This window comes from Lampris incognitus, chromosome 5 (genome assembly GCF_029633865.1).
Source record: "Lampris incognitus isolate fLamInc1 chromosome 5, fLamInc1.hap2, whole genome shotgun sequence".
Classification (NCBI taxonomy): Eukaryota; Metazoa; Chordata; class Actinopteri; order Lampriformes; family Lampridae; genus Lampris; species Lampris incognitus.
In genome coordinates, this window is record NC_079215.1 from 51,386,207 (window position 1) to 51,408,603 (window position 22,397).

Below are 22,397 nucleotides of genomic sequence, written 5' to 3' on the forward strand. Positions count from 1 at the left end.
CATAGCACGCCGGAGAACACGATCCTGCTTCAGATGGTAAATTTAGTCCTCAATCATTTACTCACCGGCATAGATATTCTATAGGATGAATAATGTGAATATTTCACCCTTAAAAGACAGAATAAATAAAGAAACGGAATCGAGCAAGGACACACAACTGATGGAGTGACGGCGTGAGCAATGCTGGTCAGCTTCTTAATCAATGAGGGGAAAAAAAGTGCTCACCAGCCCATTACTTCTATAACTAATCTCTGAGACCATTCTACAACTAATTGTTTATCCTTGATAGACCATGAAATGAACAATTAGATTGGGACATCAATACATTTCACACTGTGACGCTGATGTGGAATACCAAGTGAACTGCATACCCATACAGAGAGGAGCATCATTATGCTAAATCACGCACCATGTAGATCAGCGTTTCAATGAGATCACTATTTTGCAATTAGTCTTCCATTTTCCTTTTTTTGTATAAAGTTACTTATGGTAGTAAATTGTAGTTTTGTATCAAAATGCCATTAAAATGTTGCCTTGCGTTATTTTCTGTGTCATCATTCAATATCTAGAAGCATCAAAGTTAAACGCCCTTGCCAGAGGAACCACTAATGGCTCCTCTTTGTATGTGGTTATAGCACTTTAAAGAATCATTTCAGCAGCAGCGTGGAAACAATTCTTAAACTAATGAGCTGCTGATGAACAATGAGGTGGAAACAGCAAACACTGTTTAGTTATTTGGATTTTGCAACCTTGCTGAGCAAGCCATGTCTTTTCTTCCCCCCGCAGGGCTGTATGGTGTCAGTAGCAGTGAGCTGTGAAAGGAGCAGCTCCCTCCAAAATTGTCTGGGCTCAACAGGAAGTACTGCTGCATCTACTTCCAGGTCAACTGCAGAGGTCATGAGGACCGCTGGCCTGCTATTCCTCTGTGTCCTGTTTGCTCCCATCACCGTTGGTAAGAAAAGGGTCCGACACTCAAAGTAATCACGCAAACACAACAGATAGCCTCAGATGCACAACACTTAAATTCCCGGTCGCTGCTCCACCCGCTCTGCCGATCCGGGGAGGGCTGCAGACTACCACATGCCTCCTCCGGTACATGTGGAGTCGAAGGCGCTTCTTTTCACATGACAGTGAGGAGTTTCGACAGGGGGATGTAGCGCCGGGGGATCACGCTATTCCCCCCAGTTCCCCCTCCCCTCCGAACAGGCCCCCCGACCGGCAAGAGGAGGTGCTAGTGCAGCGACCAGGACGCATACCAACATCCGACTTCCCAACCGCAGACACGGCCAATTGTGTGTGTAGGGATGCCTGACCAAGATGGAGGTAACACGGGGATTCGAACTGGCGATCCCCGTGTTGGTAGTCAACGGAATAGACCGCTACGCCACCTGGATGCACAACAGGGAAAGTTTTAATGTTCAGTATTTAATGCTCATACCTGCCATGGATTACAAAGATTCTCCAACTCCCCCCATTGCCATGAACTTTCAGGTGTACTTCAAGAAAGACTTGTGGAAACAAAAGACGTCCGTTAACTTTGCTGCTGCAGATCCAAGCAAAGAGTCAACAGTTACACTTTCTCATTTACATACACCTCCCCCTTTTCCTGTTGTATACCCACACACTGTCTCTCAGGCAGAAATACACAGCACACACACACAATCGTACACACTGCAGATGCAGCCCCAGCAGGGTGCCTGCATGTTTCCTCTACTTCTCCTGTGATGGTGAGCTTTGAAGACTCCTACAGGGAGTACAGGCCCACTTGGGTTTAATCTTATTAATGGCTGATGTCAATCATTCGCCTCCGGGTTAAAAAACAGGTGTACGTTGTACAGATGCACATGCACACAAACTGACACAAACATATGCACGAACATGCACAAAGATTCAGTCGCACGTGCAGGGGCAGACAAACATGCAGAAGAACGCACACGGTCCGATACACAGACTCCGAGGGCTTTGCTTTAAGACCCGGAGATGAGTTTCAGTCAAAGGTATTTGCATCGGTGTCTGAGGAATAAGTAGACATGTGCAATTCTGCCGTTAATACTTACTAGAGAAGGATTAGTTGAAAAAAAGATACCGTAGTTTCATGACAGACAACAGCAAACATCCCATCTACTTTCTGGAGCCCTGTAATACTGCTGTTGGGTACGGGCGTCCGGGTGGCGTGGCGGTCTACTCCGTTGCCTACCAATGCGGGGATCGGCGGTTCAAATCCCCGTGTTGCCTCCGGCTTAGTCGGGCATCCCTACAGACACAATTGGCCATGTCTGCGGGTGGTAAGCCAGATATGGGTTTGTATCCTGGTCACTGCACTAGCACCTCCTCTGGTCAGTCGGGGCGCCTGTTCAGGAGGGGAGGGGGAACTGGGGGAAATAGTGTGACCCTCCCACACGCTATGTCCCCCCGGCAAAACTCCTCACTGCCAGGTGAAAAGAAGCGGCCGGTGACTCCACATGCATCGGAGGAAGCATGTGGTAGTCTGCAGCCCTCCCCGGATCGGCAGAGCGGGTGGAGCAGCAACCGGCACGGCTCAGAAGAGTGGGGGAAATTGGTCGGATACAACTGGAGAGAAAAAGGTAGGGGGGAGGGAGGGGGGTAAAAACTGCTGTTGGGCTAAATAGATAATATTTAGATTAAGGAAAAAGGCAGCATATTGTATTATTTCATGTACCTGTATTATTGTATTATTGTATTATTTCATGTACATGTATTATTTCATAAATGTATTTTTGATTATCACATGCTATATATAGAGTTAACACAAATGGCAAGATGTAAACATAAGAATAATGGAAAATAACTGCAAAAACCTAAAGATAACTGTTATAAAACACAGATTGCAAAGTCAACATGACAGTAAGGTATATCATGAAGATTTTCCCAAATAAAAAATGGTAACAATTTCTATGAAGCTTGCATCTATAATGGCCTATAAGCATCTATAATGTCCTATAAGCATCTATTGCATCTATAACGCCCATACTTTCCTATAATGTGTATTACAAGGACTAACGGCTATGGCTGAACACTGTGAAATAGCACTGAAGTCTCATTATGCATCTCTACAAAACTTCAGCAAAAGAAGTTGGCTATGATGCATTATGACATTCGACAGATAAACAGGCTAATGATGACATTTATAATGCATAAATCCATTTTAAATGGACAATGTATCATAAAGGTGGTTATGGGGTGTTGTGAGGGCATATACATGGTTATAATGAATCTTACAATGACTTATAGCTACACTTATAGGGCATTATAGAGGCTTATAGGGCATTATAGATGCAAGCTTCATAGAAAGTTACCATCTCATCCAGCGTGGTGAAGACGGTGACATGACTAAAAACACATTCACAGAATCAGGGTTTCATTTGTTGGCAATGATGCATTATGACAAGCTAAGCAAGACTCATATTAGCACATGTAAGCTGCTGTATTTAGAGGTCGCTATGCAGTTGTGAACAGCAGCTACGATTGAGAACACGTGTACATGCAATCTAATGATTATGTTTCAGACAAAAAGAAAGAAAAGGAAAGAAAGAAAGAATATGAGAATTGATTCGGTCGAGCCGGGGATGTATACACGGATCAATGCCAGAGGAAAAGACAGAACTGCGCTGCAGGGAGTGAGGTTATATAGTGAAAGCTTTGTTATGTCTTACTCCAGCAGACAATGCAGCATCGTTTAGCTCGGTGTTAACCTGACATCTAAGAGACCACGAGTCCTGGACTCAGACCCTGTTTAGAGAGGCAGAATTTAATTTGTGGTGTGTTGTTACTTTGTTGAACCTATCCATCCATCCATGCACCTATCTATCTATCTATCTATCTATCTATCTATCTATCTATCTATCTATCTATCTATCTATCTATCTAGCTATCTAGCTATCTAGCTATATCTATTTATATCTATCCATCCATCCATCCATCCATCCTACCTACCCACCTATCTGTCTATCTATCTATCTATCTATCTATCTATCTATCTATCTATCTATCTATCTATCTATCTATCTATCTATCTATCTATCTATCTATCTATCTATCTATCTATCTATCTATCTATCTATACATCGCCCACCTCCCTTGTTCTTCAGCTAAAATATAACAATCGATATGCTCTTGTTTCAGCCCCCTGAGGCAATGAGAGAGTGTCTGACTGAAACTGTCTCTGCTCTCCAAGGCTGCCAGGTTTCTGTCACCACCTACACAATTCATGACAAACACACTGGCCCCCTGTACACCTGGCATTAACATGTGTCTACATATGATTTAGCCAGGTTATATTTACACCTAGTGTGACTATGTCTCTGTTGGTCACACTGAGATAGATCACACTGTCCTGCATGAAATGCAGATTAAAAAAAATAAAAAAAATAAAAACTTTTTACTTACTTCTGCAATTTTTAGCATTTTAAAAGAAATCCGCATCCCTTATCAGGCTATGCTCACTATGAATTACATTTGTCAAGTTGTGTTCTTACTTGGACTTTTCCTTAATTTAAGAAATGGAGGAAGAAGCTGTCTTTGGCTATGATTAGACAGTAGGAAAAAAAAAACCTGGAAAAATTTGTTTTTCACATCTGATCTGTAAAACGGACGGTGCATATGCCGACTGGATGTGATCAGAGAGATCAGACTGGGTTTGTGTGCTCACACAGCTGTGTTCATTTGCGGGTGCATCGATGTTTGTTGCAAAGGCGAAGATGAAGGTGTGCGAACACTGGCCAGCAGCAGTCAAATGAGCAACTAGTGACAAATTTAGACGCAACTACAGAAATGCGATTTAAAAAAAAAAAATCAGATTCCACATGGTTTTACGCTGCTCAAAAGACAAACATCAGTCAGATTCAAATTATATATAAAACTCAGATTTGTGCTGCAGATCTGAACAAAGTTAGACAGTTGGCGACTGCAGATTGCGAGGGCAGTTTTATGCAGATTTTCCCATCACAGTTCTCGGTGCCAACAAGGTCCACAGGAACATTTGGATGCGGTAATAAATCAATCACTTAGTTGATTGTAGCATTATCTGAGAAAGTCTTAGACGAGAGACGAAATCGACAGTAACTAAAACGAATCCCATGTCCCGTTTTTCTCTCCCACCAGTCAATCAGGAGCTGCGAATTGGAAAATTTCACCAATGAAGCTAAACACAAACAGATTGTTGGGGCATTAGTGTGACGCCATTCGCAGTTGTGTAGACGGTTCAATCAACTGGAACAGCAGAGAAACAAAGCACGGGATCAGAAGATTATTATATTTCTGAGAAATGTCCATGAACAATGGTGTTGATCAACGCTGTTTTGTCCTTGCAGGAAGCAATATCATTACTTTTAATGCACGACTGCAGGCTAGGCGAGGTTTCCACCATTCAAACATGCATGTGTGAACGTGTGCACCAGCGAGCTGGTGTCTCTACTGATGCAGATGTTGAACGTGGATAGAAAATGCAGTTCCATTTAAACGTTACCATGTGTCATCATTAGGACAATCAGATCACAGTGCATCCTCAATGCATCTCGGATGCATATTTAAACCTGCATTTTTATGTGGTGAATTTCTGTTCAATCATCTGACCTGCATGTGTGAAGACGGGCAGTAATACATAATACATACACACACACACACACATATATATATATATATATATATATATATATATATATATATATATATGCCTCCCTGCACACATACTCACACACGTGCTCAATGGCAAGTTGATGAATATTAGTATATGCGATGGTGTGTGAGTATGTTTTGTGTATGTGTACTGTAGGAGTGATGCGGGGCTTCTAGCGAATGCATATTCAAGTCACATACATCTGAAGGTGAGAAATGAAATATGTACCTAGCGAGTCCTTTGGAGGCCAATTACATACAGTGTAGTTTTAATGGCAAGGCGACTGAGAGTGTGGATGTGTATCTATTAAATGGATGAGTTAAGGCCTGACAGAAGAGAAAGGACAGCCTGTGACGCTTTGCAGCGTTAGAAAGACCATTTACTGCTGCTTATGAAAGCAGAGTGGCTCCTAATTGGAATACAGATAGACCTCTTGGCAGAATTGTGCGTGTTTTTGTGCGTGTGTGTGTCTGTCATAATGCTCCCTTTATACCCTGCAGGGGCTCCTTTAAGGCTCCACTGTAAGACATCTGATCCCAAAGCCAGTCTAGACAGCTGCCTTACAATACTCGGTATTGATCCATACGCTTCTTCACCAAGCATCCATGTCTCCAGCATTCACACAGACACACAAATGCTTATAAAGGCAGGCATGATGAAGCCATTAACCCCCCCCCCCCAATAAAGTCTCATACAAACGTACACAATAATGAACAGCACCCTCAAGGCAGCAAACACAAACACACGCATAGTACCATTCCCCCTTCCTTCGACAAACATGCCCCCAGGCTCCCTTAACCGCCAAGACACATAGCCAATGCGTGATTGCTGTCCACTCATAGCCTGTGGTGCTGTGTGTGTGTGTGTGTGTGTTCTCATTAGACAAGACATTTTGAGTAAATGCCAGTAATATGTCAGTCTTATCTCCAAGGAAGTGTCTGCCATTTTGAGTGTCGGGCCCTACAGTACCAGTACCACGTGGTTACTGGATGTATTCACCATGAGTTGCTGCCTCTGCACGCAGGTACTCTGCACTTGCATGCATAGTTTCCTGTATGTGTGTGTGTGGGGTGGGGGGTCTGTGGGTGACATGCCACAGGGAAGGGCAGCATTAAGTGGTGCCTATGCAGAATATCTGAGCTCATTCAGATTCCTCGTCGCATTCGTGTAACCATGACGCTCAGCCAGCCAATGAGAGACTGAAACGGGAAGGGGCGGAAGGGAGGGTTGCTATGGTTACTGTGACAGGGAGAGTAAGGAAGAAGGCGTCTTGCCTCGCCTTTACACAGACGTTAAATCTATTTCAAGTTCAGGTACTTAAAGCATGGGCACGCTTTGTTTGTGTGTGTGTGTGTGTGTGTGTGTGTGTGTGTATGTGTCAGGTGTGTATTTGTGGCTTCATAGAACGAACAGGAAGACTTGGACACGGTATGTGTATTTTTCACGAGTGCAAACAAACTAACAAAACACATTTCATACACAACGAGAGCACAAACCGATGCCGAAGCTGGATGCCCCCCCCCCATCCTGCACCCGAAATGGACAGTTTTGTCCTCCGTTAAAAAGAGAAGACGACAGCTTGGCTCTCTTTCTTTGGATAAAACATTCATGGAGATTTTATTCGGGTTTCCTTTTAGCCCAGTCTTTCTATCTGAATTTCAAGAAGTTGACTTTCAAATTATAAAGTTAAAGTGAAAAGTGAATCCAGATATAAATCAGGATCACCTGTTTTTTTGTTTTTTGTTCCTTGCAGTAACTATGCACATATTTCCCTATGCCCAAATACAGTCCAAACAGCTTGTTTTGGTTTACTTCCATTTTGGTTTGTCTGATGGATTTAGTGACCAATATGGCAAAGGGAACATCTCAAATATCATAAAAACAGGAATAATGTAAAATGTACATTGAAATATTGCCCAAAATTACGATTACATATAAATAATAATGATCGATGATACAGCGGCATGGTGGCGCAGTGGTTGGCATGGTCGCCTCACAACAAGAAGGTCCTGGGTTCGAGCCCCGGGGTAGTCTAACTGGGGTGGGTCATCCCGGGTCGTCCACTGTGTGGAGTTTGCATGTTCTCCCCATGTCTGCGTGGGTTTCCTCCAGGGGCTTCGGTTTCCTCCCACAGTCCAGACATGTAGGTCAGGTGAATCGGCCGTACTAAAATGCCCCTAGGTATGAATGTGTGTGTGTGTGTGTGTGTGTGTGTGTGTGTGTGGGCCCTGTGATGGTCTGGCGGCCTGCTCCAGCATCCCCACGACCCTGAGAGCAGGATAAGCGGTTCAGATAAGGGATGGATAATACAAATAATAAAACCAAAACAGAGAAACATCTGTGTGTGTGTGTGTGTGTGTGTGTGTGTGTGTGTGTGTGTGTGTGTGTGAGGATGATAACATGGGGCTGTGACAGTAGTTTGGATGCTTCACACTGCAGCAGCTCCTGTCAGCTGCATGTGAACCCTCGTGGCTCAGCTGTGGCCTGCGTCACTGTGTTGTGCAACCACGACACCTTTTTACAGTTAAGTAATTGTAAAACACCTGAGATGCGAGTTAGAAAAGGCGGTTTGTGCGTTTTAGTCAGCCTGGAAAATGTCCTGATTTGTTGCGTTTTTGTACTTGTCAGTGTGTGTTGCAGCAGGATGTGCGACTGTCTTGTCAGCCTCGTCGTTGCTGTCATCACTTAACGGCTGTTTGAGTCTTGCAAAAATGGATCCTTCTTTGTACGTCCTATGTGTTTGTGTAGCTCAGCCTAATACAGAATGTGAAAACGATGTGCCTTTCTCCACTCGGGAGAGTTGGATGAATTACTGACACCCGGTTTCCGATGTAATCAGCTACAGACCGAGTTGGCTGAAAACACCTAACTTTAACTACTGAAAGGTTTGTTTGTTTGCTCAGATAGGTGGATGGGTGGATGAGCTGTGGCAAAGTGGCTCTACTTGGTGCGTTAAGGACCCCCGCCCCACCATTTCCTTACATCTCCGTTTCCTCTTCACATTATAATTTGCATGATGTTCTAACATGTGTTCTGCACCGCCTGTTTTGGATCCCACACCTGTCAAGGTCTTATCTATGTAAAACAGTACGCACCTGTTTTCATGTGTTTTATCATATTCGTTTGGAAATAGATAAATAAATAACAGAACTTTGGGGGAGTCACAAGGGATGTGTGCAAATATGGAGCGCTATGTGCTGTGAGACACATTTTAATGTCCATTACCGCCCGTCCATAAATATGTCAAAAACCATCAGCTCACCAACTGTGTTTTATTAATGTGGATAATTAGAATTCACGTGTGACAAATGAGTTATCATTATTAGTGAATTACACTGTTTCAGCTGCCAGTGCACACACTAAAAAAAAAAAAAAAAACAGCCGCCCAACTGGGTGAGGAGAGGCGTCACAATCGATCAGATGGGTGAGTGTGTAGGTCAGCTGAGGATGTACTGCTTGTCCAGTAGCTGTGAAAACACGTTGACCTCCAGTCTACCACTACCAACACGTGTGTGTGTGTGTGTGTGTGTGTGTGTGTGCCTATTTCCTCCCCAGCCTCCAGCCGTGCCCCTATTCCCATGGCGGTGGTGCGCAGGGAGCTGTCCTGTGAGTCCTACCCCATAGAGCTTCGCTGCCCTGGCACAGATGTCATCATGATCGAGAGTGCCAACTATGGCCGCACCGATGACAAGATCTGCGACTCCGACCCTGCCCAAATGGAGAACACACGATGCTACCTGCCTGACGCATACAAAATCATGTCGCTAAGGTTGGTTTGTGCAAGTGTGTATGTGGAGGGGTGTCTATATTTCTCAAATGTATCTGTGGTCATCTGTGTTTGGGTTTTTACTTTCTGTGTTTGTTGGCTGATCCGTGTTCTTATTCAGCTATGTGGGCGGTGCTGTGGCCCAGTGGTTGGTGCTGTTGCCTCACAGCAAGAAGGTCCTGGGTTCGAACCCCAGGACATCTCAGGTCCTTTCTGTGTGGAGTTTGCATGTTCTCCTCATGTCTGCGTGGGTTTCCTCCAGGCACTCCGGTTTCCTCCCACCGTCAAAAAGACATGCATGTTAGGATTAATACTCCTGTCTGTGCCCCTGAGCAAGGCAATGGAAAGAAGAACTGGAGTTGGTCCCTGGGTGCTGCAGCTGCCCACTGCTCCTAGCTACACAGCTAGGATGGGTTAAATGCACAGAGTAAATTTCATTTGTATATATGTACAAAATGACTAGTAAAGAGCATTCTATTCTATTCTATTCTATTCTATTCTATTCTATTCTGCATTTGTGAGGACCACTTCAGGGGGAGGGGGGGTTCCCATAAGAGTGGGGACATTTTTGCAGAGTGAGGACGTTTCTCTGTATTGCTGCAAGTGCACTGCTTTCATCAGTGGCCAACAGGCGGACCGTCATTGTGTCGCCTCATTCGGCCAAAGACAGGAGCTTTACGAACACGTGTTTAAGTGAGAATCTTTGAGATTGTGGCTTTCAAGTTCGGGTTAGGGTTGGGCATCGATGGAACCAGAATTGGAGGAACCGGTTCCGACACTGCGAGAACAAAGCAGATCGAAACTCATTTTGTTGAACAGTTCCCATTATCGATTCCCGGGTTTTTGTCCTTATTCTTCCCGTTTCAGACAACGTGTGACTGCATGTGGGGAGACTGCAGGTGTACTATAGGCGTGTTTGGGGGTTTAGTGCACAGCGGAGAGCTGATGGAGGCCAGCAGAATGAAGCGCTCCAAAGCGTGGCTGCATCTTAATACAGACAGGGAAGAACATGCCAGGTGCAAGAAATGTCAAGCAAATCTTACTTGTAAGGGGGTAAATTCTTCTGCATATAAAGTTCATATTTTTCTATTTGTTCTAATAAGGAGTCAGTAAAGGAATTTCATCCAATTCAGTTTATGCTTTAATGACAGCCTTAGAGGCAGATCTTCTAACATTGTGCCCCAGCACAAACCCTCTTTCCACCGTAAAGACCAACCATTGAGATTTACTATCAGGGCACAATTGTCATTTTGCACAAATGAGAGAAGGGAATGGATGGGTAGTTTTTTTTTTTTTTTTCCCGCACCAGCCATTTTACATATGCAAAAGTTACCCTTTTATTTATTTTTTTTAATTTTCCACTTGTTTTTGTCCTGTTATGGCCTGTAGGCCTGTCCAGGGTGTCTCCTCGCCTGCCGCCCAATGACTGCTGGGATAGGTAGTATCCCTGCAACCCTGACAGCAGGATAAGTGGTTTGGATAATGGATAGATTTTCCCCCTTCTTCTCCTCAATTGTACTTGGCCCCCTCCACTCTTCCGAGCTGTCCCCATCTCTGCTCCACCCCTTCTGTCGATCCGGGGAGGGCTGCGGACTACCACGTCTCCTCCGATACACGTGGAGTCTCCAGCCGCTTCTTTTCACCTGACAGTGAGGAGTTTCACCAGGGGGTGGTAGCGTGTGGGAGGATCACGCTATTGCCCCCAGTTCCCCCTCCCCCCTGAACAGGCACCCTAACCGACCAGAGGAGGTGCTAGTGCAGCGACCAGGACACACGTCCACATCCGGCTCCCCACCCGCAGACACGGCCAATTGTGTCTGTAGGGACGCCCGTCCAACCTGGAGATAACACAGGGATTTGAACCGGTGATCCCCATGTTGGTAGGCAATGGAATAGACCGCTACGCCACCTGGACGCAAAAGTTATCCTTTTAATTCATAAAATATTGGGAGGAGATTAGGGACATAAATATGAAATGTGACTTATCAAGGCTGTTTTTAAATACAGTTTTGGTGGTTGCATGTGCCGTTTAACGCCTCTGGCGTGTTTTGGCTCATTGCACCTCTGACATGGCTGTGATTGTTGTCGCTTGGAGAAGACACTGTAGTATGCAGGGAGATAGGAAAGAGTTTTTTAGATACCTGTAAGTTTATATACAACGTCAGAAGAAAACATTGTGCAAATATATCGCCTGCCAAGTCACATTACACTCAGTTTGCTGGAGGAAATCAGAGAAGATGTGGAACACCAACCCAGTAGGAGTCATGCAACCCCTTAATGAAGAAACTCCCGGATACACTTCATTTACTTGCTTTCCTTGCCAATGTGGCAAATTTCAATTTTTTCAAACTATAAAGCAATTGCAAAACAAAATTAGCCCCAAATCCCAGTTCTTCATTTATTTGAGGGGCAAGTGATTGAGATTTTGAAACATTGGATCTGAAGTTCTGATTCTCTGTCATTAATTTGAAGTAACAATATTTCGCTGATAAGCCTTACATGGACCATTATCAGTCTTTGAAGCATTAATGTGAAGAGTGCACAATCACAGACAGTTCCCAAATGGTCTTGATGCTCTCGATGCAATCAAACAGGGTTTTAGACTTCCCGAATATTACTTGAAGCAATTGAAGGGGCGCGCAGACCTGTTTAACAAGACCCACCTGGGTGATGCACGGCAGCCATTTTGCACCAGAACGCTCGCCACACATCAGCGTGAGGTGAAGAGGGAGGAATCATTGAGCCAATTACATGGGGGAGATGATTAGGTGGCCAGATGGAGAGAGCCAGGTTGGGAATTTAGCCAGGGCACCGGGGGGACCCCCCTACTCTTTGCGATAAGTGCCATGGGATCTTTAATGACCAATAAGATGTCACACTAAATTGCCACCCCCATCAGCGGCCTAAGTGTTTTAGGACACTATTAAAGTAATATACTGAATCCACTCGGGCAACTTTTGAATTGAATGAAAATCATTTTATTGAGAGTAAATGTTAATGGGGCTTAGGGCTCCGTTTCTCACCATCACTCTCTGAAAAGGCGGCTCCATTTTGGGAATCAATAAAGGGAGTCGTTGTGAAATCGAATCGATAAGAGGGGATTGTTAAGGAATCGGCGTTGATAAAATATTACCAATCCCCGACCGTAGTTAGAATTTGGATTCGGGGCATCCAGGTAGCACAGCAATCTATTCCATTGCCTACCAACACGGCCTGTTCAAATCCCCGTGTTACCTCTGTTGTGTTCGGGTGTCCCTACAGACCCAATTGGCCATATCTGCAGGTGGGAAGCCGGATGTGGGTATGTGTCCTGGCCGCTGCACTAGCGCCTCCTCTGGTCGGTCGGGGGGGCCTGTTCGGGGGGCAAGGGGGAACTGGGGGGAATAGCGTGATCCTCCCACGCGCTACATCCCCCTGGCGAAACTCCTCACTGTCAGGTGAAAAGAAGCGGCTGGCGATTCCACATGTATTGGAGGAGGCATGTGGTAGTCTGCAGCCCTCCCCGTATTGGCAGAGGGGGCGGAGCAGCGACCGGGACGGCTCAGACAGCAGGGGGGATTGGCTGGGTACATTTGGGGAGAAAAGGGGGGGGGGATAGGATTGGGTCGAGGTTAGGGTAAAAGGAAAATGTTGCTGGTTAGGCTAACCCTAACCTTATTTCTATGTATTCATCGTAGTGGTGGCATCTTTATAACATACATAATACTTGTCTATGTGGTCTGTAGCGCTGTAGGCCGCTATAGCAAGCTGGCATGGCAGAAGAACTAAAAAGGCAGGTTGGTTGTGGTGTTTGTTTTCCAGTATCTGCTGTTGAGAATCTCTCAGGCGATGCGTACCACTAGTACATGTAGACTATATAGAATAACTCTCCTGGCAGGAGAACTGTCGATGTCTGCAGAGCATTAGCAGCAAACTTTCCCTTTCAGGCTAGCCATGTAGTTCTGATCCTTAAGATTAGCATTTGGGGCTAGCGAATGAATGTAGTCAATGAGGGTCCTCACAAGCATAAAAAACAAATGAGTGCATGTGTGTGTATGTGTGCACGTGCGTAGATGTACATGGGGGTGGTGGGAATACATGTTAAGAGTCTTTGACTCACCCCTGCTATGCCCACACTATCATGTCTCTCCCAATCCTCAGCATCTCTGTCGCTTGGTAAATTAACAAGTACATTTCTTCCTATTTATTTCAAGCATGCATTTTGCTGATAGCTAAAGAGCAATCACTGTAACAAAAATAGTATTGAGGCGAAGCCGTATTCTGTGTAGTGCTAATTCATGCTGCTTGTCTAACTGTAAAACCATAAAAATGTAAATCAAAATCCCTCATATCGTCACTTTAGTTGAAACTTTTTTTTCCCCTGACACCAGGAATAATTCAGATTTCGACTGTCGCTCTACTGTTTCCATTCATTCTCTCTCTTCTCTTTCTCCATGTCTTTTGCACCCCCCCCCCTACCTGTCTGCATCACATGCTGCTGTGCTCTGGTTGCGATTGCTCTGGTCTGGCTTTGTCTCTCCGTTTGCACTGGCAGCTGGAGCATGTGTGGCCATTTTCATATGACCCTAATAGCCATAATTTGTACACAGACACGTACACACACATATATACATTCAACCATACATGAATGTAAGATGCTGCATAAACAGCCCGGGGGGCCCAACCAGACTTTAAACTCCCATTAGCTCAGCTGGAGGCTAAAGCCCAATCTAAAATGTCCTCTGCGGGGGTGACTCAGGGGGAGATCTCTTTTTCCAAGGAGTGTGTGTGTGTGTGTGTGTGTGTGTGTGTGTGTGTGTGTGTGTGTGTGTGTGTGTGTGTGTGTGTGTGTACTGTACGTGCCATGCACATACATGCAACCCGTGTGTGTGTGTGTGCGTGCGTGTGTGTGTGTGTGTGTGTGTGTGTGTGTGTGATTGTGCTATAAATCCATGGATGCTGGTAGTGTGCATATATGTTTAAGTGAGCATGCATGCTGCGTATGCGTGTGTGTGTGTGTGTGTTGCATACATGTTTGTTTGTCGTACAGAAATTACTCCCGACGTGAGCGCGCTGACATTCGCATGTGGGCATCGGGTGCTTGCCCGAATCGTCCGATTGCACCGTCCCCCAACCTTTTGCAGCCCGTCTGGCTTCTGCTTTCTCCTCATGTGTGTGTCTATATTGTCTCTGGCTTTCAAGCTGTGCTCCTCAGCCGACTGATAGAGATCAGAGCATGTTCCGCCTGCCCAGTGTTTCGACATTCTCCCTTTGTTCTCCTCTCTCCCACTCTCCAAGGCCAGGCGTGTGTGCATACGTCTGCCTGTTTGTGTGTGTGTATGTGTGTGTGTGTGTGTGTGTGTGTGTGTGTGTGTGTGTGTGTGTGTGTGTGTGCGTCCGCATGTGTGTACATATGTGTTTATGTGTGAGTGCGCGCATAATTGGTCTTGATATCAAAGCCTCATATCTCCAGAGGGTCTCACAAGGCTTCTCAAGCAACCTAGAGAGGACTTGATATCGCAGCGTTTCCCCGATTATCTTCCCATTGGGATACACAGGGTGGAAGGGGAAACGAAGCCGTGGCCATGAAAGTTCTGCTTAATCTATTTTAGCGATATACTAGCCTTGGCTCACTGACTCACTCCCTTTTATCTGTTGTTGTGGTAAAGAGCTTCAATTTTAAAAATCGCTACACGGCTTTCCTCATAAAGCCTTTGTCAAGGTTTAGCTTTTGCCACAGGTTACCTGGAATGCTTGCTCGAAAACCCCAGCGGCCTTTTTTAGTGAGCGCCGGTTCCTCGCAGAGTGTATGTTTGTGCATTAAATGTGTGGTAATGTTCCCCCAGTGCCAACGGATGTGGTGAGGTCACGTTGGGGTACAGCATAGTTTGAGGGTTTTTTTGAAAATATATCCCGTTTGGCCCAGTGATGGCCTGGCGGCCTGTCCAGGGTGTCTCCCCGCCTGCCGCCCAATGACAACTGGGATAGGCTCCAGCATCCTCGCGACCCTGGTTGGGATAAGCAGCTTGGATAATGGATCTTGTTTTAGGGTGACTGTATGTATAGTTTTGTATCCAACCAAATATTCACATTATTATAATGCTGTTGTAGTTGTTATACCATTACTAGTGCTATTGTAATATTTTAGTGACATTCATGTTCTTCCCACTTTATTCGTTATGTTCCAGACTTGTTTTCTCTTTTTCTTTTTTGGACCCTGCCCCCTTTTTCTCCCCAATTGTCGTTGGCCAATTACCCCACTCTTCCGAGCCTTCCCGACCTCTGCTCCATCCCCTCTGCCGATCCGGGGAGGTTTGCTGGCGATCCCCTTGTGGGTAGGTGGAATAGACCGCTACGCCACCTGAAAGCCTCTCTCCACACTTTTTTTGACACCAAACTACTACTTCTTTTAGGTGTTCAGCTTCTTTTAGGAGAGATGTGCAATTACTTTTCTCATTGATATCTTTCACAGTTTTGGAGAAATGCAACTTTTAAGTCAGATTTTCCCCCATAGTTTAACATTTTTTTCACGTTTTTTTTTTTCAAACTACGATCGCTCTCACACTTTTTACACAGCATACACCCGTTACACATCAAAATGTTTAGCTTTTCTATGTGGTTAGTCACAATATAACTACCTAAGCGATGCCTTTATATGTTGGATGTTGTATTGTTAAATTTTAGTTAAAAAAAAAAGTCTCCCTAAGCGATACCATATATATTTTGTAAATTGTGACCATTCATTTGAAACCAATTGTGTTTTTACTCCGACCCCTCAGAATTCAAACAATAGTTTTTTGAGCGGCCGCCTCAAACCCTGCAGCTTTAGCCGTCACTCTGTATAGCGGCTTCACAGGCTAGCACTCAATTTATCCTTTCAACATTGCATACCATTTTTTCTTCTTTTTATTCCTTTGTGCTCCTTTCACAGTATTTCCCTCCTTTATGTGTCCTTTTTTTTTACATTTCACACCATTTTAGTCCTGTGAACTCCATAGGGCTTTAGAAAACGTACTCACTTGAGCACACGTTCAGCCACAAAACTTTAAAATGCTCGGCTACTCTGATTGGCTGCTTCTATTCTATTCCACGCTATGAGCTTCACAGACTCACACTTGTTTTCTTCTGTCAACATTCCTCACATTTTTTGCCCTCTCCTTTACACTCTTTTATACTTGTTTATTTTTTTATATTTCCTCCAAATATTATCAGCTGGAGACTACATTCAAATTTTAAAATGTTAAGCCACCATTACTGGCTGCAAGTCTCAGCTTTCAAAATGGCTGCCTCAACTCCTGAAGCTTTGCGAGTCTTCAATCATTTATAGCCATTTTTATCTTTTCACCTTGAAACTTCCTTCAAACTTTGAAATGCTGTGTGCCTCAGTGATCTGACTGGCTGCTTAAACGGTTATAGCTCTAGCTACCATGCTATTCTGGTCCTGCAGCTTTTTTAAAAAAATGCATTGACTTTCTTCATTCAACATTTCTTGCTATATTACTCGAATCCTCTTCAAGGGATATTTACATAGATATTTAAGGGCAGGTTTTGCAGACACAAATTAAGAGATAAACTGAATTCTGAGCAGAGTCTCTGTTCAGAAGTCAGTTTAGTACAGGACAAGGCTTAATCTGTGTCGAGAAAACTGGCCCTTAAAAATCTTTTCAGCCGCGTTCAGCTAGCCCGCACTGTTTCCTCAGGAACTGCACAGTTCTAATTATTATTATTATTATTACTACTACTTTACTCTAGGGTTGTCAAGATAATACGTTAATTTTGATTGATTTGTTGTGGAAAAACGTGCCAAAAAAAATTAACGCAGATTAATTGCGCCTTATGATGCGCCTTGACCCCATACATCACTGTGCATCGCTCAACCATCCACAGCAGCTTTGTAGACATGATGGAAGCAGATGAAAAAACGCCCAGTGAATGGAAAATATACATTTTAAAAAACGCCCAGATGGGACTGTTGATAAGAGCACCATTCCGTACAATTTCTGCAGTAAGGAAGTTTTTTCGTACCATCAGGGTACTTCAAGTCTGAAATATCTCCTCAGTGCAAAGCACGTTAGCAGCGAGCTCAGAGGTCAGACCCAGCACGGCCCCCGATGCTACCGTGAGCAACCAGTGTCGTCAAGCCTCGCCTGAACAGGCGTTCAGACGCAGACTAAGTCTACCTGTGACAGATTAACCAACTCAGCAGCTAAATGGATTACAATGGACTGCAGGCCAGTTTCGGTGGTAGAGCCCAGGGGGTTAACGGGGGCTTTACAGATTGCGTCCTCTGACACGATTTATAAGCCGCCATCAAAAAATACAATTGTGTCCAAAACCCACCAGCTTTACGACACCGACAAGAGAGCCAAGGAGGATGTACTGGCGGAAGCCAAATGCTCCTCTGCGTGTGCAGACTTGTGGAATGGGGAGTTTATAAAATTCCAGCAACGTAGAGGAAATTGTGTTTAAAGCTACAAACACCTGCTGTTCATCAATTTTGACCAAGCTACCAATCATACACATTCGCTTGGATTGGTGAAATAACAAATATTGATATATGCGATTAATTCAGATTAATTAATCACGAAGCATGTAATTGATTAGACTGAATTTTTTAATGGCTTGACAGCTCTACATTTCACGTATCATTTTAACCGCACGGAAGATGCACCTGTTTCAGCCGTGTGCCGTCGAATTGATTTTATGGAGTCCTTCTCCTCGTACACAAAGCCCTCGATGCCATAGCACCTCCTCACATCAGAGACGCCCCGTCCTTTTATGTCCCCTCGTGAGCCCCTTCGGTCATCTACTGCTGGTTTATGGACACGCCCAGAGCAGAAGAAAGGAGGGGATCAGACGCGCTGCCTTTATTAACCTCCCGTGAACCGCGAGAAAGACGGGCCCGTGGGCCCTTTCAAAGCACGTCTGAAAACATAGCTGTTTAGTCTGGCATGGAAGTGGCTGCGTTCATTTACCCGTTGTGCTAGCACGACCTTTTCTCCCTTTCTACGGTTTTAATGTTGTGTTATCAGCAGCGGTGCTTTTTATTCCCTATTCCCTTTCATTAATTACACTTTTAATGCCCCCTTTCTGTCAAAAGTTGTAATTTTAGTGCTGCGCCGTGAAGCACTTTGAGCTGCTGTTTATGTGTGAAGGGGGCTATACAAATACCACCTATGTTAACTCGCCCTATTTAATTCATCGTTAGCTTATTATTAGTTTATTATCGTTGTTATTTCTGCTTGCTGATTGACTTAATAGAAGTTAACAGGAAAGTGGCTCCTCCAGTGAATTTGGGAAAATATGGGGTCCACTCTTTCAATTTGTTGGGAAAATGAATTTCCCATTTATCCCTGACTGAAGCAGCTTTTGCGGTTTGGAGGGGTTTGTGGTGACGTGGGTGATATGCTGCTGCACTACATATTAGTGTCTATTATTGACCCGGTTTATTACTAGCTGCGCTGATGTTTTTTGTTTTATTTATTTTTACTGTTACTTTTTTATTTTTTTTGTTTATGGTTGTGTTATGTTTGTTCGTTTTCTTAGTTTTTGTAAGTTGTTATGGTGCTTAGCAATGAGTCAATTGTCACTTTTTCATAATGTCTCCTTATAGAGGGAATATATACTTTTTTACCCTTTATAAATGCCCTGATGACACAATTGGTTTTTTTCCCCCCCGCAAAACCCAATTAAAAAAATTGAACAGGAAAGAATTAGGAACATGACTTTAGATGAATGAATACATGATCAAAAGAAAAGGGGAAAAAAAGCCGGAATAAGGTCCAGGAGGAGCCAGGAAGCTTCCGGCCCCCCCTTTTTTTTCTTCATCACAGCCCATTTTATCGTCACTTCGTTGTGTCTCTATTTTACGGTGTGGTAAGATGTGTCTCCGGGGAGAGTTACATCAGGGCAATGGAGCCGGTGGAATATTTGGGAATCTTGTCTTGAGCCATTCTACCTGGGAGCAATGACAGAGCTGCTGGCCAACGCTGTGGAATGGCTGGCAGTAATAGCCACCCATAAACATAAAAGTGATTTGATGGCTTCTTGGGAGGCGCTTCACAACAGCCCCCAAACCCCTCAGCAGTGCTACAGAGCTCCGTGGAAGTGCCTCTCAGCACACTCACCCAAGGGAGAGGAGCGAGCGCGCACACCCACCCACCCACCCACACACACACACACACCAATGAAATGGCAGGCCTGGACACTCTCTAAAATGTGCACATTTTTTTAGAGAATGTGTGTGCAAGCCTGTTATCATGTACCATGCCACGGGCTCCATATTACCAACTCAATTACATGTGAATTATAAACAGCCTGGTCCCTGACCCCACCATGCCCCCTTCCCTCCCTCAGCCTTTTCTTTCTCTCATCTCTCTCGCCCTTTCTCTCTCTCTCTCTCTGTCTCACACCCTCTCTCGCTCGCTCTCACCCTCTCTCTCTCTCTGTCTCACACCCTCTCTCTCTCACCCTCTCTCGCTCTCTCTCTCACCCTCTCTCTTTCTCGCTCTCACCCTCTCACCCGCTCTCTCTCATTCTCTTTCTCTCTCTCTCACCCTCTCTCGCTGTCTCACCCTCGCTGTCTCTTTCACTCGTCTATTCCCTTTTTGAAAATGTCCCACAACCCACGACGGAAATGACTCGTCCAACACGACAGAGGAGAGTGAGACGGATGACAGGAAGTCTTTTCCCCCCCACTTATCCCTTCTGCTCCCTCCCCCTCCGTCGCTTGCTTCTGCTGGAAGTGTTAAATAACATCACTCATTTATTATTCTCAACCCTGTCACTTCCTCTCTGTACCCCCATCCGCCCTTTTCTCCACAGTTTCAGTGTCTCTCTGATAATATCACTGACTCTCTCCTTTTTTTTTGTTCGGTTCATCGTTTTCTACTTGTTACTCGGTAACCGCTGTTTCCAGTCTGTTCCTCTTGTCTCTTTAATGACTTCCAACCACCGTCTCCGTCTCTGACTTCCTCCTCCTTTGCCCTTGGCTACCTGTTTTCCCTCACCTTTTCTGTTTTTTTCTAAAGTTTCTTCTCCCCTCGGCTCAGAGGGAGGGGGCGAGTTAGGCTAAAGGAGAGGACCCACGCTGGCTTGGATTTGACGTGTGCCGAGTTTCTGCCACCTGTTCTGCGGTTGAAAGCTCTTGGGATGCCCCTGGTCTGAAATAAAGAGATTGTCTTCAACTGTTCTCTCTGCCCAGTGGGACGCCTGGCTCTCTGCAGACACAAACAAGAATATGCACTTGTCCTGCACACACACACACACACACACACACACACATATCTAAGAATAGAAATAAACACAACCATATATATATATATATATATTTATATATATATGCAAGCTCAGGCATGCCTGTTCACACACACACACACACACACACACACGCATGCACACACATACACGCACGCACACACACACATCTAAGAATAGAAATAAACAACCATATATATATGCAAGTGCAGGCATGCCTGTTCACACACACACACACACACCAATGCAAGTGTTCGAGCATGCCTGGTTGAACACTTGCATTGGCTTGCACACATACATACAAGCACACACACGCGCGGCAAAGGAGAAAGAGAGAGGAGCAGCGAGGGACTAGGAAAGGGGGAGCGTTGTTTATCCCCCCCCCCCCCCAGCTTGGTCGACCGCTACTGGCAGCCCGTCTTCTAAGAACCGAGCACGAGGCTTCAAAGCACCGGGATGTGTTGCTCGTGTGCGTGCGCCCGCGCAAGTGTGTTCTTATGTGTTACGCGTGCGTGTCGCCGCGCGCAAACGTGTGTTTCTCCGCTCACGTGCTCCTGCGCGGCGCGCGTATGCGTATGTTCGCGCGAGTCGAGCCGTGCGCCCGTGTGCTCGAGCCGCCCGCGTGGGACGCCGTACCAGAAGCCTCTGAAGTTGTGTTGCCTGTCGCTCTCTGAATTATGGAGAGCCGCTCGAATCGCACACCGCGATCTGCTCGAATCGCACACCGCGATCTGCTGCGGGCTGTGTGCGGCGGTCTGGCGCTACACGGCCCGCCGAGCCCTGCGGTCTGGCGCCTAATACACGCGGCCACTTTGTCGGGCTTTTTCTCTTCACGCCAGTTCATCTCCGTAAACGCGGGGGCAGGTTGGCTGGCTGGCTGAATAAGTGGCGAGAAAGCGCGGACAGAACGGCTTCGGGGGGAGGGGCGTAAAGGGAGCAGACGCAGCGCGCCCGTTTCGTTACCATCGATACGTGTGTCGGGCGATGACTCATCCGCGAGGACGCGTGGGTCGCTCCAGTCAGGAACGCCCACCACGTTGACCATTAGTAGTGTCGGTGGCTGTGGCCGCCGACGGCGTCTGTGTGCGCGGCTGATGTCTCGCAGAGGCGGTCTCAACAAGACGTTGGTGATTATATCTCTTCCTCCTCCTACTCCTGCCGCGTTTATGCTCCCCCCCCCCCCCGGTCCCTTCTCCCTCCTATGCCCGTTCCCCGCCGAACGAGGTCGCGGTCTGAAAATGCCCCACATAGTCTCCGTGTTCGTTATATGCATGCGTGTACGTCACGGCACGTACGTGCGCTCGTGTGTTGCCACCCTTGCGCAGTCGCCACGGTTACAGGATGCCCCGTGGCACCCTGGGAGTCCAACTGTCACCCTCGCTCAGTGTAGTAATTAGGGCCTTCACGCATACGTAGACATATGTACACATGCACACACACACACACAACTTGCCAAAAAAACATGCATAGAGAGATGGAGGGGTTGGTGTGCAGTCAAACTTCAGACGCACACACAGTGACATTCTCCTACAGACCACACACTATCATCATAAAGGACAGCAAGGAATACAAAACTGCTTTTGTAATCACATCATCATATATAGTTGTTGTCACTCATGGTACCCCCCCCCCACACACACAACCATACATGTACTCTGACTGAACCCCCTGTATACCTGTCAGAGCCGCCACAGTGTGGCCCTACGCTCCAGTCATCACAGCCATGTTAACCTTGGGTGTCTTGCTTCACCAAACATCTAA

At 45.7% G+C, this 22,397-nt stretch overlaps 1 protein-coding gene across 1 annotated transcript in view; it reads left to right on the forward strand.

Moving 5' to 3' along the window:
- adgrl3.1 (adhesion G protein-coupled receptor L3.1) overlaps positions 1 to 22,397 on the forward strand; it is a 174,089-nt gene that overhangs the window by 42,334 nt on the left and 109,358 nt on the right. The window contains exons 2-3 of the mRNA XM_056280549.1: positions 787 to 952; positions 9,191 to 9,404. Of these exons, the coding sequence (XP_056136524.1) occupies positions 787 to 952; positions 9,191 to 9,404 (380 nt within the window). The remainder of the gene's footprint in view (positions 1 to 786; positions 953 to 9,190; positions 9,405 to 22,397) is intronic.